Here is a 17956-nt window from a genome sequence, read left to right as displayed (position 1 = left end):
ATATCCTTTGATTTCCTTAATTCCCCTTTATCCACCCTGCTCATTACATTCTCAAAGAACTCCAGCAAATTTGTCAAACATGATTTCCCTTTCATAAAACCATGCTGACTCTGCTTGACTGCATTATGATTTTCTAAATATCCCGCTACTACTTCCTTAATAATGGACTCCAACATTTTCCCAGTGACAGATGTTAGGTTAACTTGTCTATAGTTTCCTGCTTTCTGTCTCCCACCTTTCTTCAATAGGGGCGTTACATTTGAGGTTTTCCCATCCGCTGGGACCTCTCCAGCATCCAGGGAATTTTGGTAGATTACAACCAATGCATCCACTATTTCTGCAGCCACTTCTTTTAAGACCCTAGGTTGCAGGCCATCAGGTCCAGGGGACTTGTCCACCTTTAGTCCCGTTAATTTGCACCCCCCCCCCCACCCCACAATAGCCCCTTGACTATCAATTTTTGGGATGCTTTTCGTGTCTTCTACCGTGAAAACTGATACAAAATATTTGTTCGTAGTCTCTGCCATTTTCCTGTTTTCCATTATTAATTCCCCAGTCTCATCCTCTAAGGGACCAACGTTTACTTTAGTTACTCTCTTCCTTTTTATATCTGTAGAAGCTCTTACTATCTGTTTTTATATTGTTTGCTAGTTTACTCTCATAAACTATCCTCTCGCCATAATTTTTTTAGTCGTCTTTTGCTGGTTTCTAAAAATTTCCCAATCCTCTGGCCTTCCACCATTCTTCGCGACATTGTATGCCTTTGTTTTCAATTTGATACCACCCTTTACTTCCTTAGTTAGTCACAGATGGTTACTCCTTCTCTTAGAGTCTTTCTTTCTCACTAGAATATATCTTTGCTGAGAGTTATGAAATATCTCCTTAAATATTTGCCATTGGTTGTCTATTGTCTTCGTGAGCCGCCCGACCTGTGAGGTCGGGGCTATAAATAAAGCTGGACCGCCGGGCCCTGGAACATCGTGGGCAAAGGTGCGGCGAATGAGGATACGGGGCCCAGAAGAGCCAAGGGCCCAGGGGCAGCACGGACCAGCCCACACTGTGATATGTGGGCGCACTAGGTCCGTGCAGCAGAGCAGGTCTCCAGTTGCCGCTGGATAAAGGCCTAGCTCTGTCGAGCCCGTGTGGTGGCTGATGTGCAACGGTCACCACACGTTAAAAAAAATCCACGCACAGGCATCTTCCACCCTCTCAATTGGAGTTCAGGACTGGAACATCGGGTCCTTCATTGAAACATCTGTGAACTCTTGTGGAAACAAGTCATCCTCGTTCGAGGGACCGCCTATTATGTTATGATAATATCCAATTTGTCATTTGATCACTTCTGCCTTCCACCCTATCGCAGACCCCTTTTGTTCGTTCCTTCCCTCTTGCCTTTCCCTGCCCTGCACTTGCTTAAAACCTGTTTCATCTCTAACATTTTCCAGTTCTGATGAAAGATCATCGACCTGAAACGTTAACTCTGTTACTCTATCCACAGATTCTGCCTGATCTGCTAAATATTTCCAGCATTTTCTGTTTTTATTTCCTCATGTCACCTGTTTCTTTTGCAAATCATCTTACATTGGAACGTAAGAACAGGAATTGGCCATTCAGCCCCTCGAGCTTGTTCCACCATTCAATGAGATCATGGCTGATCTAACTTTATATACCCACCTTTAGCCCATATCCCTAATACCTTTGATTAACAAAAAGCTATCAATCTCCGATTTAAAATTAACAATTGATCTAGCATCAGTTGCCGTTTGCGGAAGAGAGTTCCAAACTTCCATCATCCTTTGTGTGTAGAAGTGTTTCCTAATTTCAATACTGAAATGTCTAGCTCTAATTTTTAAACATTGCCTCCTAGTCCTAGAATCCCCAACCAGCAGAAATAGTTTCTCTCTATCTACCCTATTTGTTCCCCTTAATATCCTGAAAACTTCGATCGGATCACCCCTTAACCTTCTAAATTTTAAGGAATACAACCCTAGTGTGAGTGGTCTCCTCGTAACTTAACCCTTGAAGTCCAAGTAACATTCTGGTAAACCTACGCTGTGTCATCGGCAAATTTGGATATATGACTGTCTTAAACCTGTGTCCTCTGGTTACCGACCCTTCTGCCAATGGAAAGCAACTTTTCCTTATTCACCCTATCAAAACAATTCATGATTTTGAACAGATCTATCAAATCTGCTCTAAGCCTTCTCTGCTCTAAGGCGAACAAGCCCAGCTTCTCCAGTCTCTCTCCATAACTGAAGTCCCTCATCCCTGGTACCATTCCAGTAGGAACATAGGAACAGGAGTAGGCCATCTAGCCCCCTCCCCCCCCCCCCCCCGAGCCTGTTGAAGAATTCAGTGAGATCATAGGATTACATAGGATCTACGGCACAGAAACAGGCCATTCGTTCCAACTAGTCCATGCCAGTGTTTATGCTCCACTTGGGCCTCCTCCTATCTTTCTTCATTTAAATCTATTAGCATAACCCTCTATTCCATTCTCCCTCATACGGCTGGTCTGAACCTAACTCTATATCCCTTAATACCTTTGCCCCATATTCCTTAATATCTTTGGTTAACAGAAATCTATCAATCTGAGATTTAAAATTAATAATTGACCCAGCATCAACTGCTGTTTGCGGAAGAGATTTTCAAACTTCCACCACAATTTGCAAGTAGAAGCCTTTCCTAACGACTCTCCTGAAAGGCCTGGCTCTAATTTTTAGGCTATGTCTCCAGTCCTAGATTCTCCAACCAGCAGAAATAGTTTCTCTCTATCTACCCTATCTGTTCCTCTTGATATCTTGAACACTTTGATCAAAACACCCCTTAATCTTCTAAATTGCAGCATATACAATAGTAAATCTATTCTCCACCCTCTCCAAGTCCTTGACATCCTTCCTAAAGTGCGGTGCCCAGAATTAGTCACAGTACTCTATCTGAGGCCCAACCAGTGTTTTATAAAGGTTTAGCGTAACTTCTGTGATTTTTTTTTTTACTCTATTCCTCCATTAATAAAGCCAAGGATTCCATATGCTGTTTGACAGCCTTCTCAACTTGTCCTGTCATCTTCAAGGATTTGTGCACATACACCCCCAGGTCCCTCTGTTCCTGCATCCTCTTTAAGATTGTACCCTTTAGTTCATATTGCCTCTCTTAATTCTTCCTACCAAAATGTATCACTTCTCTCTCTTCTGCTTATAATGAATCCCATGGGCTTTAATTTTGCTAACATATCTGTTATATCTTTTATACTTTAAGGTTTTACCCTAGATATTCTTGCTGGGTTCAGTATCACTGGCCACTCCCACAAGCCTTTACCTGCCCATTATCGAGGTCAATTTAGTAAGAGCAAGGGGTCGAACATAGAGCCTTTTCCAGCTTACTGGAATATGTCACGTCGCCACGTGAACGCGACTGGAAAACTGAGGCTATCGGGGGTGAAATTTGTCATGGATGGCAGCACAAAGTGGATACCAGGGAATCAGCAGCCCGTTTACAACCTGCCCGATTATCTTTTTGAATGAAAAAGAAAACCTGGCATATTGTAAAGCGGGCAGCCGATTTGCTATCACCTATTCTACCCAAGATGAACCAACCCCCGCGTACTCTACAGACTATGAATATTATTCACCAACAGATATATTTATTGAACATTAAACAGCATCTGGTCCAAACTACAATGACAGCTTGCATTTATGTAGTGACTTTAAAGTAGTGAAACATCCCAAGTCTCTTCACAGGTGATCATCAAACAAAATTTGACAGCAATTATAAACGTTACATGATTCTCCTTGTAATGTCAAATCTTACTCCTGCGCTAAAACTTCAACATAAAATTGATCATTGAAACACAGTTGCTCACTCTTACTTCTTCAGAGCCCCAAGCTTTGGAATTCCCTCCCCAAACCTCTCCGCCTCTCTATTCTCCTACCTCCTTTAAGACCCTCCTTAAAGCCTATCTCTTTGACCACGGTTCCGATCGACTGTCCTAATACCTCCTTATATGGCTCGGTGCCAAATTTTGTTTGTTAACGCTCCTGTGAAGCGCCTTGGGACGATTTACTATGTTAAAGGTGCAATATAAATGCAAGTTGTTGTTGTTGCAGCAGAACTCTGTCACAGGCCTCTGGTAAGCTCAGTACATCGGTTGGCTTCAGACTGATAGGTGACTGGGAGAAAATCAGCTTCAAACTTTGCCATTTAAAATCCTTTGAAGATACATCGGGATATTCACGTGTAGCATGTTTATCCACACCATGTTAAATATTCTGTAATCGCCGAGCTGACTGTCAATGACACGACAGACCAGAATAACGTCAATGACTCTGCACTCAACAGACATTAGTGCACTAAACCGTCCTTTTTGTCAGGCATGCAACATGTCGCAGAAGTATATCAATGGCCCTGAAATTCCGACGTTCCCGGGGCCCGTACGAAGTTTGTACAGACCCGGGAAGACATCGGAAAAGACGGTTTTCGGCGCACAATGCGCATGCGCTGAAAACCAGCTTTTCTGATCTGTCAAGTTTTTGGCTTGACAGATCATCCGCAGATCGGGAGCGAGGACATTTGTAAGTGCAAATTTCCGATATTTACTCATACAAATGTCCTCAAAAATCTTGCGTCTGAAAAAGCAGGTGCATAGCCTACTTTTACAGGCGCAAGTGTTTTAAAAAACACAACACATATAAAAATAAAGTTATGAAAACATATTTTATCATTAAAAACCCTCCCCACAACGGTAAGTTTATTTTTAAAAACTTTTTAAAAAGTTGGGAAAATATATATTTTTTTCAGACATTAATAACTTTAATTTAAATGAAAGTAGTGTGTATTTTCTATGTTTTATTAGTGTTTTGGGTGTTCGGGGATGTTACTCAATCATCGTAATAGGAGTTTAGGACTTTACGGAACTCCTATTACTGTGAATGAGAATATACTATACCTGATTGGCTGCCCAGAGCCATGTGACTGCAGCTCCAGGCCTGTGCACGTCCCGATGGGCACGTGCTGCGACGCGCAGTCAGGAGAGGCCACAGCATCGGAAATCGAACGTGGGCAGCAGCTTAAGGTAGGTGCGTATTTTTTTCTCTAAAATGCCCACGGGAAGGACAAAATGGAATTTCAGGGCCAATATCTTCAGCACACTGATGTACAGCTAACAGTAGCTGCCATTAACCTGACTTAAAGTGGCACTAAACACAATCAGTTCTATTACCTCTGTGCCCCTTAGTCCCCTTTCTTGACAAATAAAAATCTTCATGGCAACCGTGGCCTTTTATCTAACATAAATCCTGGGCCGTGTAGTTTCTTAAAAATCTGTAAACCTTCTATATTAAAACGATCTGATCTCCTGTGGCATTACACATGGAGAATCGGCATCAAGTGCAGTCTTCAGGTGGTGTGGTTAGAAGACGGGGGATAATTGGGTATTTACCATTTTAAAGTCACAGAGGGCAATTTTTCTGTCCCATTTGTGCCTATAAACGGAGCATTAGCAAGGTCCTAATTGCTTGGGATACTGAAGCGTCGACTTAACACTGATTGGCTGCCCATTGCGGTGGAGTTTCCTCTCTCCCCAAACACCGAACAATATATGGCTGCCACACCCCATCCCGCCGCTGAGCAAGTTTTCTGCCTATTCCCACAATCTCCTCGATGAGGAAGTTTTTGACCCTCTACCTACTCCCCCACAACCTCTCGCTTCCCCACGCAGAGCAAGTCTCCAGTCCCTATCCCCTATCGCAAGGTTGCCCCCTACCTCTGCACCAAAAGAGCATGAAGTGGTATCAAAATTTCGTGGTAGATAATGGCAAGTTCAAGCAATCACTGATGGTGTTGGACCTTGAAACCTTGAAGAAGCAGTGGATATGCCAGCAATTGATTGAAACAAACATCAGAGGTATCCCTGCACCCCCTTTCTGAACTATACCTCCCATCACCACCCCTCGCACTGAGGATTTCCCAGCCAGAAGCGCAGTCCTCTGGACAGCATTCCTGTCCCCTCCCCTTCCCTCCCCTTTTCCTCCTTCTCCCTTTCCTCCACTCTCTCCCGATCCCCTCTCTCCTCTTCTCCTTAGCCATCCCTCTATCCTCCATTTCCCCTTCCCCTCTCTTCCCTTCCCTCCTACTCCTTGTCCCTCCTCCTTTCTCCCTCCCTTGTTCTCCCCCTTCTCTTGCACCCTGCTCCCACCTCAACTCACTCCCTTCACCACCTCTCCCTCTCCCCCTTCCTGTGTGGCGCTGCCTCATCCCTCTCCTTTCATCTCCTCCCCTTTCCCCATCTCCTCTCCACATTGGATCCATAACCCCCCCCCCCACCTTCTAACCTTGCTTGAGCTGAACTCTATACATTGGTCCATGTGCAGTGTAACGGAAGATTGACTAAAAAGAAAAAAGGAAAGACTTGCATTTATATAGCACCTTTCACAACCACCGGACGTCTCACAGTGCTTTACAGCCAATTAAGTACTTTTGGAGTGTAGTCACTGTTGTAATGCAGGAAACACACCAGCCAATTTACACATAGCACTCTCCCACAAACAGCAATGTGACAATGAGCAGATAACTGTTTTTGTCGATTGAGGGATAAATATTGGCCAAGGAAACCAGGGATAACTCCTCTGCTCTTTTTCCAAAATAGTGCCATGGGATTTTTTTACGTCCACCTGAGAGAGCAGACAGGGCCTTAGTTTAACATCTCATCTGAGAGACAGCAGCTCTGACACTGCAGCACTCCACTGGAGTGTCAACCTAGATTTATGTGCTCAAGTACTTGGAGCGGGGCTTGAACCCACAACCTTTTGACTCAGAGACATGTGTGCTACCCACTGAGCCACAGCTGACTTGTTAAAGATTCAGTAAGGGAAGTGATATCCCAATATTCTCAGTAATACAGTACAGCGTCAATATAATATATACTTCCCCTTCTTTGGGGGTCCTGTGCAAAATACCATTCTTAATTGTAGCCTCAAACACAATCACTCGTGTTTATTTGATTACATTTCTCATTTTAGAACTATTTTGAACTATTATATATGTTGATTATTTTCATTGCACCGGTCAACTTTAAACACTGGAATAAAGCTCAGCCTGTCTAGCCCTGTGATATCACCCACAGAATACAGACGACACGGCTCACTGATTCTGGCATTTTACCACGATCCACAATAATTCTGGGTTCAGTGCACATCTGTCAGAAACTATAAAGGGGAATACATTTCTAATCAGCAGTATTGTGTTGCCCAGGGCAAACTTTCAAAATGGAAAGGGTGAGGTGTGGAGGGAGGGGAGGTGAGGGGTTGGTGGGTATGCGGGGATATGCAATTGTACAGCACTTTTGCAAACCAGCAAACCTGGTGCTGCAGAGTAGTGGGATACTACTCAGGAATTTAACTTATCAGGAAAAGTAAAGGCAATTGTGCTTGTTTTCCTAGAAACAAAGTGGAGGCTTAGCGATGACATGATTGAAATTTTTGAGATTATGAAGAGAATTGATAGATATGGTCCGGGCAAATTGTTTACTGATGGCAAAGATCTCAACTACCTGAAAGAGGCAAAGAACACCAGGGAAAACTTCCAACTCGCCAAGGAGTGAAGCCCCAGGATAAAAGTTCAAACGCGCAACCAAGATTATCATCATCATCATAGGCAGTCCCTCGGAATCGAGGAAGACTTGCTTCCACTCTTAAAAATAAGTCCTTAGGTGACTGAACAGTCCAATACGAGAACCACAGTCCCTGTCACAGATGGGACAGAGAGTCGTTGAGGGAAAGGGTGGGTTGGGCAGATTTGCCGCACGCTCTTTCCGCTGCCTGCACTTGCTTTCTGCATGCTCTCGGCGATGAGACTCGAGGTGCTCAGCACCCTCCCGGATGCACTTCCTCCACTTAGTGCGGTCTTTGGCCAGGGACTCCCAGGTGTCAGTGGGGATGTTGCACTTTATCAGGGAGGCTTTAAGGGTGTCTTTGTAACGTTTCCTCTGCCCACCTTTGGCTCGTTTGCCGAGTAGAGTGCTTGCTTTGGGAGTCTCATGTCATGCATGCGGACAATGTGGTCTGCCCAGCGGAGCTGATCAAGTGTGGTCAGTGCTTCAATGCTCGGGATGTTGACCTGGTCGAGGATGCTAATGTTGGTGCATCTGTCCTCCCAGGGGCTTTGTAGGATCTTGCGGAGACATCATTGGTGATATTTCTCCAGCGACTTGAGGTGTCTACTGTACATAGTTCATATCTCTGAGCCATACAAGAGGGCGGGTATTATTACAGCCCTGTAGACCATGAACTTGGTGGTAGATTTGAGGGCCTGATCTTCGAACATTCTTTTCCTCAGGTGGCCGAAAGCTGTGCTGGCGCACTGGAGGCAGTGTTGAGTCTCCTCATCAATGTCTGCTCTTGTTGATAAGAGGCTCCTGAGATATGAGAAATGGTCCACGTTGTCCAGGGCCGTGCCGTGGATCTTGATGACTGGGGGGCAGTGCTGTGCGGTGAGGACAGGCTGGTGGAGGACTTTTGTCTTATGGATGTTTAGCGTAAGGCCCATGCTTTTGCACGCCTCAGTAAATACGTCGACTATGTCCTGGAATTCAGCGTCTGTATGTGTGCAGACGCTGGTGTTGTCCACGTACTGTAGCTCGATGACGGAGGTTGGGAAGGTCTTTGACCTGGCCTAGAGACAGCGAAGGTTGAACAGGTTCCCACTGGTTCTGTAGTTCCACTCCAGCGGGGAGCTCATACCAGTGGCATTGTCCAGAAACTACTCACTATCCCTCTCTATCCCCTCATTACTTAGTACTCTACCGCAACTAAACATCCTCTCCTAAATCCTCATTTATTTCCGCTGCCAACTCACTATCAACCCAAATTACTCCCTAGCCTGTATTACATCTCACTTCCCCAGTGCCCTAAACTCCTCCCAAAGCTTCACAAAACCAACACACTGTCCCAACACCATGTCCTCTCTTTTACAACAACATCACACAATAAATCACTCTTTATTAAGTGTGATTTTCTCCAACATCCCAGCATCAAAAAGTGGAATATTCGCTGGTATGAGCAGTAGAAAGTCTTAGAATATAAGAAATAGGAGCAGGAATAGGCCATTTGGCCCCTCGAGCCTACTCCACCATTTAATAAGATCATGGCTGATCTGATCTTGGCCTCAATTCCACTTCCCTGCCCGCTCCCCATAACCCTGGACTCTCTTATCGTTCAAAAATCTGTCTATCTCCACCTTAGATATATTAAATGACCCAGCCTCCACAGCTCCCTGGGGTAGAGAATTCCACAGATTCCGTTTTAACCTGGTGACACCTTATTCTGAAACTATGCCCCCTAGTTCTAGATTCTACCACGAGAGGAAATATCCTCTCTGCATCTACCTTGTCAAGCCCCCTCAGAATCTTATATGTTTCAATAAGATCACCTCTCATTCTTTTAAACCCGAATGAGTATAGGCCCAACCTGCTCAACCTTTCTTCATGAGGCAACCCCTTCATCTCAGGAATCAACCTTGTGAATCTTCTCTAAACTGCCTCCAATGCAAGTATATTATGAGATCAAAACTACACGCAGTATTCCAGGTGTGGTCTCACCAGTTGTAGCAGGACTTCCCTACCTTTATTCTCCATCCCCCTTGCAATAAAGGCCAACATTCCATTTGCCTTCCTGATTACTTGCTGTACTTGCATGCTAACTTTTTGTGTCTATACTGCAGCATTTTGAAACAGTTGTACAGGGCCTTGGTGAGGCCACACCTGGAGTATTGTGTACAGTTTTGGTCTCCTAACTTGAGGAAGGACATTCTTGCTATTGAGGGAGTGCAGCGGAGATTCACCAGACTGATTCCCGGGATGGCGGGACTGACCTATCAAGAAAGACTGGATCAACTGGGCTTGTATTCACTGGAGTTCAGAAGAATGAGAGGGGACCTCATAGAGCCCACATTATCCTCCATTCAGCCCACATTATCCTCCATCTGCCAAATTTTTACACACTCACTTAGCCTGTCTATATCCCTTTGCAGATTCTTTGTGTCCTTGTTGATTGTTGATTGTTGAAAATAGGTGCATGAGCAGGCCATTCAGCCCTTCTAGCCTGCACCGCCATTCAATGAGTTCATGGCTGAACATGAAACTTCAGTACCCCCTTCCTGCTTTCTCGCCATAACCCTTGATCCCCCGAGTAGTAAGGACTTCATCTAACTCCCTTTTGAATATATTTAGTGAATTGGCCTCAACTACTTTCTGTGGTAGAGAATTCCACAGGTTCACCACTCTCTGGGTGAAGAAGTTTCTCCTCATCTCGGTCCTAAATGGCTTACCCCTTATCCTCAGACTGTGACCCCTGGTTCTGGACTTCCCCAACATTGGGAACATTCTTCCTGCATCTAACCTGTCCAAACCCGTCAGAATTTTAAACGTTTCTATGAGGTCCCCTCTCATTCTTCTGAACTCCAGTGAATACAAGCCCAGTTGATCCAGTCTTTCTTGATATGTCAGTCCCGCCATCCCGGGAATCAGTCTGGTGAATCTCCGCTGCATTCCCTCAATAGCAAGAATGTCCTTCCTCAAGTTAGGAGACCAAAACTGTACACAATACTCCAGGTGTGGCCTCACCAAGGCCCTGTACAACTGTAGCAACACCTCCCTGCCCCTGTATTCAAATCCCCTCGCTATGAAGGCCAACATGCCATTTGCTTTCTTAACCGCCTGCTGTACCTGCATGCTAACCTTCAATGACTGATGTACCATGACACCCAGGTCTCGTTGCACCTTCCCTTTTCCTAATCTGTCACCATTCAGATAATAGTCTGTCTCTCTGTTTTTACCACCAAAGTGGATAACCTCACATTTATCCACATTATACTTCATCTGCCATGCATTTGCCCACTCACCTAACCTATCCAAGTCACTCTGCAGCCTAATAGCATCCTCCTCGCAGCTCACACTGCCACCCAACTTAGTGTCATCCGCAAATTTGGAGATACTGCATTTAATCCCCTCGTCTAAATCATTAATGCACAATGTAAACAGCTGGGGCCCCAGCACAGAACCTTGCGGCACCCCACTAGTCACTGCCTGCCATTCTGAAAAGTACCCGTTTACTCCTACTCTTTGCTTCCTGTCTGACAACCAGTTCTCAATCCACGTCAGCACACTACCCCCAATCCCATGTGCTTTAACTTTGCACATTAATCTCTTGTGTGGGACCTTGTCGAAAGCCTTCTGAAAGTCCAAATATACCACATCAACTGGTTCTCCTTTGTCCACTTTACTGGAAACATCCTCAAAAAATTCCAGAAGATTTGTCAAGCATGATTTCCCTTTCACAAATCCATGCTGACTTGGACCTATCATGTCACCATTTTCCAGATGCACTGCTATGACACCCTTAATAATTGATTCCATCATTTTACCCACTACTGAGGTCAGGCTGACCGGTCTATAATTCCCTGTTTTCTCTCTCCCTCCTTTTTTAAAAAGTGGGGTTACATTGGCTACCCTCCACTCCATAGGAACTGATCCAGAGTCAATGGAATGTTGGAAAATGACTGTCAATGCATCCGCTATTTCCAAGGCCACCTCCTTAAGTCCTCTGGGATGCAGTCCATCAGGCCCTGGGGATTTATCGGCCTTCAATCCCATCAATTTCCCCAACACAATTTCCCGACTAATAAAGATTTCCTTCAGTTCCCCCTCCTTACTAGACCCTCTGACCCCTTTTATATCCGGAAGGTTGTTTGTATCCTCCTTAGTGAATACCGAACCAAAGTACTTGTTCAATTGGTCTGCCATTTCTTTGTTCCCCGTTATGACTTCCCCTGATTCTGACTGCAGGGGACCTACGTTTGTCTTTACTAACCTTTTTCTCTTTACATACCTATAGAAACTTTTGCAATCCACCTTAATGTTCCCTGCAAGCTTCTTCTCGTACTCCATTTTCCCTGCCCTAATCAAACCCTTTGTCCTCCTCTGCTGAGTTCTAAATTTCTCCCAGTCCCCAGGTTCGCTGCTATTTCTGGCCAATTTGTATGCCACTTCCTTGGCTTTAATACTATCCCTGATTTCCCTAGATAGCCACGGTTGAGCCACCTTCCCTTTTTTATTTTTACGCCAGACAGGAATGTACAATTGTTGTAATTCATCCATGCGGTCTCTAAATGTCTGCCATTGCCCATCCACAGTCAACCCCCTAAGTATCATTCGCCAATCTATCCTAGCCAATTCACGCCTCATACCTTCAAAGTTACCCTTCTTTAAGTTCTGGACCATGGTCTCTGAATTTACTGTTTCATTCTCCATCCTAATGCAGAATTCCACCATATTATGGTCACTCTTCCCCAAGGGGCCTCGCACAATGAGATTGCTAATTAATCCTCTCTCATTACACAACACCCAGTCTAAGATGGCCTCCCCCCTAGTTGGTTCCTCAACATATTGGTCCAGAAAACCATCCCTTATGCACTCCAGGAAATCCTCCTCCACCGTATTGCTTCCAGTTTGGCTAGCCCAATCTATGTGCATATTAAAGTCACCCATTATAACTGCTACACCTTTATTGCCTCCTCACAATTTTCTCTCCAACCTATTTCAGCAAATGTTTCTTCATTACACTCGGTCCCTTCATCCAAGTCATTAATATAGATTGTAAATCGTTGAGGCCCCAGCACTGATCCCTGTGGCTCTCCACTAGTTACAGTTTGCCAGCCTGAAAATGACCCCTTTATCCCCTCTCTCTGTTTTCTGTTCGTTAGCCAACTAAGAATCATCCAGCCCAGTATGCTATCGTCACCCCTCAGATGTCACATACTTCAAAGTGTCCAAAATATATAATAAGGAAGGGAAGCCATTGATTTGCTGCTGTCTTTTCTGAGCTTGATAACAGGGTCTCTCCCCAGGGGAAGGGAATTTCAAGCAATCGACATAAACCTGTGCGTACGGTGGTGTAGTTGGTTATGTTACTGGACTAATAATCCAGAGCACATGAGTTCAAACCACACCATGGCAGTTTTGAGAATATTAATTTAGCTGAGGCAAATCTAGAAACCGACCATGAAGCTGTCAGATTGCCGTAAAAACCCAACTGGTTCACAAATGCCCTTTGCAACAACAATAACTTGCATTTATATTGCGCCTTTAAGCTAGTAACACGTCCCAAGCCGCTTCACAGGAATGCAATCAAATAACATTTAGGGAAAGGAACCTGCAATCCTTATCCGGTCTGGCCTGCACGGGTTGACTCTTAGCTGCCCTTAGAAGTGACTATGGCATGCTAGCATGTTATTCAGCAGGACAAGGGCAACTTGACATGGGTAACAAATGCCAGCCTTGCCAGCGATGTCCACATCTCAAGAATGAATTTTTAAATCCTTCCCTCAACAATTGACTTTTAATTGAGCTCTGGATATGTCTATTTAGACCACTTCTCCAGAGGGAATGTTAGTCTTAAAGGTACAGGCACCATTAAAAGTAGCTTCATCTTAGTATCTAAATCAACACAGCTGCGAACAATCTATCTGTGAGCAGTGCCATGGAGATTCCCTAGTTTTGTAAAAAAAAAATTAGGATTCTGGAAATACATAGGTCTGTCATCACCTAAAGAGAGAAAAGGTGAATAATGTCTTGAGTGGATCCCCCTTTTGTGAGAATTACCAGTCCAACAGTGTCAGAGTGACATTCCCTTTAATTATATTGACCCCATTCAAAAAAAATTCAAATGACATCTGTTGATTGTATCTTTTTGACACAGTTTGAACTGCTTGGATTGGATGTTGCTTTCCCCGGCAACAGACGAGATGATAGCCAAGTCCATGCTGGTTAAAGGTCGCTTCCTGGGTGACCCTTCTCATGAATACGAAAACACAGCAGCTAAGAAGACCGATGAAGAAACAACTGATTTGGATATAAATGTAAGAATTCAGACTGGAAACAGCAATGTTTATAAGCACTGGAAATGGTTGCAAATGAGTTTAAAGGGTTATAAGAACGGTAATCGGGGCTTCAGAATGCCGCACTTCATGCAACTAGCCCCACCCTGTTGGAATTCCCAAGGTCAGGCTATTTATGTGAAGCGATTGAGCGCCAACGTTTGGTATTGGTGCAGCTGGGGTGCTCGGTCGGTGCTGGGGGGAGGCCCGAGGATAGCGGAATCGTGAAACAAGTGCTGGGATTTCTGGCAATAACAAGAAGTGCCCAGCCTGTTTTGGCTGAGGATACCTCCTGTGCAGGATTGGTGGGGAGTGGAGAGCCAGCGTAACCGGGTGCCACCTAAATTTCTACCGATGTCTCGCACCGAAAGCATTGCGTGTTGTCGGGGATGCATTCTCTGGCCAGATACCACATCTTGTTTATAACTATAGGGAGAACGTGGGGGAGCTGTAGGGGATAGGAAGTGGAACCTAATCAGTTTCCGACCTGATTGCTACTATTGGTTTAAAGTGCTCCTGTGTGGATGTTGGTAGAAAACCCAGTGTAGCTTAGCGGTGATGCCTGCCACAGTCAAATAGCCTGCCAACACTCGGTATCTGTGTACACCCATGAACAATGGGCACTTGGGCCATGTACCCGAGGGCAACCATCACCCATTGGACTATTGTACTTTGTGAAAGATGGGGAGAAAAATTGGAGGATTATAAATAAGAGATTTGCACTTATACAGCAAATTTTAACGGTAAATTGTCCCCAGTTGCTTCACAAAAGGGGGATGGAGGACGGATGCTGAGCAGGAATTAGGGGCGATATACAAAATGGGGGTTGGAGAGTTGGTTTCTGTGGACGTTTTTGAAGTTGCAGGGAGAGGTGGCAAGGCAGAACGGTTTAGGAAGAGAATTCCAGCGTGGAGGTCCATGAAGGTCGAAGTGACTGCCACTAATTGTGAAACGGGAGAGAGAAAGGGCTGAGGGGCGAGGGGGAAGTGAACACATGGTCGTCCAGAGTTGGACAAATGGCAGGTTCAGGGCTGGGACATGGGTCGGATCGGCGAAGGCCATGGAGAGATTGGCAAATGAGGACGATGAATGCGCCAGGTGACAGGAGGCCAGCAGAGAGGTCAGCAAGGACAGAGGAGATAGGTGAGCAAAAGTTACAATTGATGGCGATTTTGAAAATATACATGCATTTTTGTTTAAGTTCAGGATAAAGGAGGAAGAACGTCTGACAGCTACGGTTGAACAAATAAACAGAGAAGCTGCTGTAGTTCCCAGGAGAGCTTTTGTCAAGACACCTTATGAAGAGGTCCACAAGAACAGGAGCTTCGAAGGTAATCAGTCCTTAAAGTTCAGCTTTCACTTGCTGGAATGAAAACAAGCATCAACAGGTTATTACCTAACACTTGGCAATTGACCCCTAAACCACCAAAAATTGCAGCACAGAACGAGGGCACTCGGCTCATCTCGCCTGTGACAGTCAGTACCAGCTACAATCTTCAACAGCAACGATCTATTCTAATCCTGTTTCCCTGCCCTCTCCCGTATACTTTTATAGTTCTCCCTTTCAAATACTTAACCATTTCCCTTCCAAATTAGTCTGGGAATTTCTTCAGAGCTGTTCCCACTCTGCCACCGTCAATTCGCTGGAAAATTCAGCCATAGTTTCTTCCTTAATAACCACCTGTGATAAAACATCCCGTGTTCGATGATGAGGTCCAACACCGCCTCCAGTGCCCAGTGCAGCCTTCGGTCGCCTGAGGAAGAGAGTGTTTGAAAATCAGACTTCAAATTTGGCACCAAGCTTATGGTCTACAGGGCAGTAGTGATACCTGCCCTTCTATATGGTTCAGAGACGTGGTCTATATACAGCCGACATCTCAAAGCACTAGAGAAATACCACCAGCGCTGCTTCCGCAAGATCCTGCAAATCCACTGGGAGGACAGACACACCTACGTCAGTGTCCTCGCCCAGGCCAACATCCCCAGCAGCGAAGCGCTGATCACACGCGACCAGCTCCATTGTGCGGGCCACATGGTCTGCATGCCCGACACGAGACTCCCTAAGCAAGTACTCTATTCGGAACTCCGACACGGCAAGCGAGTCCTCGGTGGGCAGAGGAAATGCTTCAAGGACACCCTCAAAGCCTCCTTGATAAAGTGCGACATCCCCACCGACACCTGGGAGTCCCTGGCCAAAGACCGCCCTAAGTGGAGGAAGAGCACCTCGAATCTCGTCGCCGAGAGAATGCAGAAACCAAGCGCAGGCAGCGGAAGGAGCGTGCGGCAAACCAGACTCCCCACCCACCCTTTCCTTCAACCACTGTCTGTCCCACCTGTGTCAGAGACTGTAATTCCCGTATTGTACAGCCACCTGAGAACTCACTTTTAGAGTGGAAGCAAGTCTTCCTCGATTTTGAGGGACTGGTATGGACTTTTATAATGGACTCAACTACTTCACTTATAAGCACAGTATTGTAGAAACAGAAAATGCTGGGGCTGGGTCAGTATTAAAGTAATAAACAGCAACAGAGAATACCAAAACTTCGATGATGAGATTAAAACATATTTCTTAAAACATATAGGGCTGGAAAATCGGTTGTGTGATCAGGCGCTAACGTCAGGCGGTTGCTAAATTTAGCGCCGGAAAATGGTTTGCGACAGCAGCCAAAAAGTTCAGTGGTTCCGCCCTGACAGTGGAATGGAGAGCTAAGGGAAGCGTTCTACACTTCTCTTAGGGCGCTAGGCTGGGTGAGCAACTGAGTATCCCGTGCTAAAGAGCTGGCTTCGTAGTACCCTAAGAGAGGCCTCTCTGCAAAAAGATAATCGGAACAAAAAACATTCTCTTTACATTACTGACCCGAAATAAAGTTCAATCACACAAAAAATATCAATCACATTTATCTCATGCAGTCATTCCTTCCCTTAGCGCCCGAGACAGCTCTGCACGCACGCCAGCTTTCTCTGCCGGTGTCACTACGGGGTGCTACGGGTGCAACCCAAACCATATGTTGCATCCATGGCGATACCGGGGAGTTGTCCAAACAAATTTCTAGCCCATAAGATTCTGAGAGAGCTTGACAGGGAGATGCTGAAAGCTTGTTTCCCCTGGCTAGGGAGTCTAGAACTAGGGGGCACTGTCTCAGGATCAGGGATGGGCCATTTAAGACAGAGAGGTGCTGTCCCTTGGACGAGATCTCTTAACATCTTCCTGTTGAGATGGACATTAAAGATCTGACGGCAATATTTGAAGAAGTGCATGGAGTGTCCTGGTCAACACTCCTTCCTCAACCAACACCACCAAAACCAGGACTAATTAATCATTCATCCCACCTTGTGTGGGAAAAAGCAAGAGAAAATGCTCGCCACCCCAAAGGTCGGCTATGACAAGAGGAGAGGAAAAAGAAGGAAAAAGTACAAAAGAAAGAAAAAGGCTGTGAGAGAAATGTTAAAGATCTAACCGCGTCCTAACACCCATATGAGAAACGCACATGCCACTTTTAACTACTTTTATATTTTATAAGAACATAAGAATTAGGAGCAGGAGTAAGCCATTTGGCCCCTCGAGCCTGCTCCGCCATTCAATAAGACCATGGCTGATCTTCTACCTCAACTCCACCTTCCCGCACTATCCACATAGCTCTTGATTCCCTCAGTGTCCAAAAATCTTGATCTCAGTCTTGAATATACTCAATGACTGAGCGTCCACAGCCCTCTAGGGTAGAGAATTCCAAATATTCACCACCCTTTGAATGAAGAAATGTTGCCTCATCTCAGTCCTAAATGGCCGACCCCTTATTCTGAGACTGTGACCCCTGGTTCTAGACTCCCCAGCCAGGGGAAACATCCTCCCTGCATCTATCCCGTCAAGCCCTGTAAGATTTTTGTATGTTTCAATGAGATTACCTCTTATTATTCTAAACTCTAGAGAATATAGGCCTAGTTTACCCAATCTCTCCTCATAGGGCCAAATGGTCTCCTTCTGTGTCGTAATTTTCTATGATTCTATGTCTTTTGTTCTTTCAACTCTGGC

The 17956-nt window shown here is 45.2% G+C and overlaps 1 protein-coding gene across 1 annotated transcript in view; it reads left to right on the top strand.

The window, feature by feature from the left end:
• Window positions 1-17956, top strand: part of rsph9 (radial spoke head component 9) — a 78109-nt gene that overhangs the window by 30900 nt on the left and 29253 nt on the right. The window contains exons 2-3 of the mRNA XM_070885859.1: window positions 13749-13908; window positions 15128-15257. Coding sequence (XP_070741960.1) covers window positions 13749-13908; window positions 15128-15257 — 290 coding nt within the window. The remainder of the gene's footprint in view (window positions 1-13748; window positions 13909-15127; window positions 15258-17956) is intronic.

The sequence above is a fragment of the Pristiophorus japonicus genome, chromosome 7 (genome assembly GCF_044704955.1).
Source record: "Pristiophorus japonicus isolate sPriJap1 chromosome 7, sPriJap1.hap1, whole genome shotgun sequence".
NCBI lineage: Eukaryota > Metazoa > Chordata > Chondrichthyes > Pristiophoridae > Pristiophorus > Pristiophorus japonicus.
This window is presented reverse-complemented; position numbering and strand designations above follow the sequence as displayed.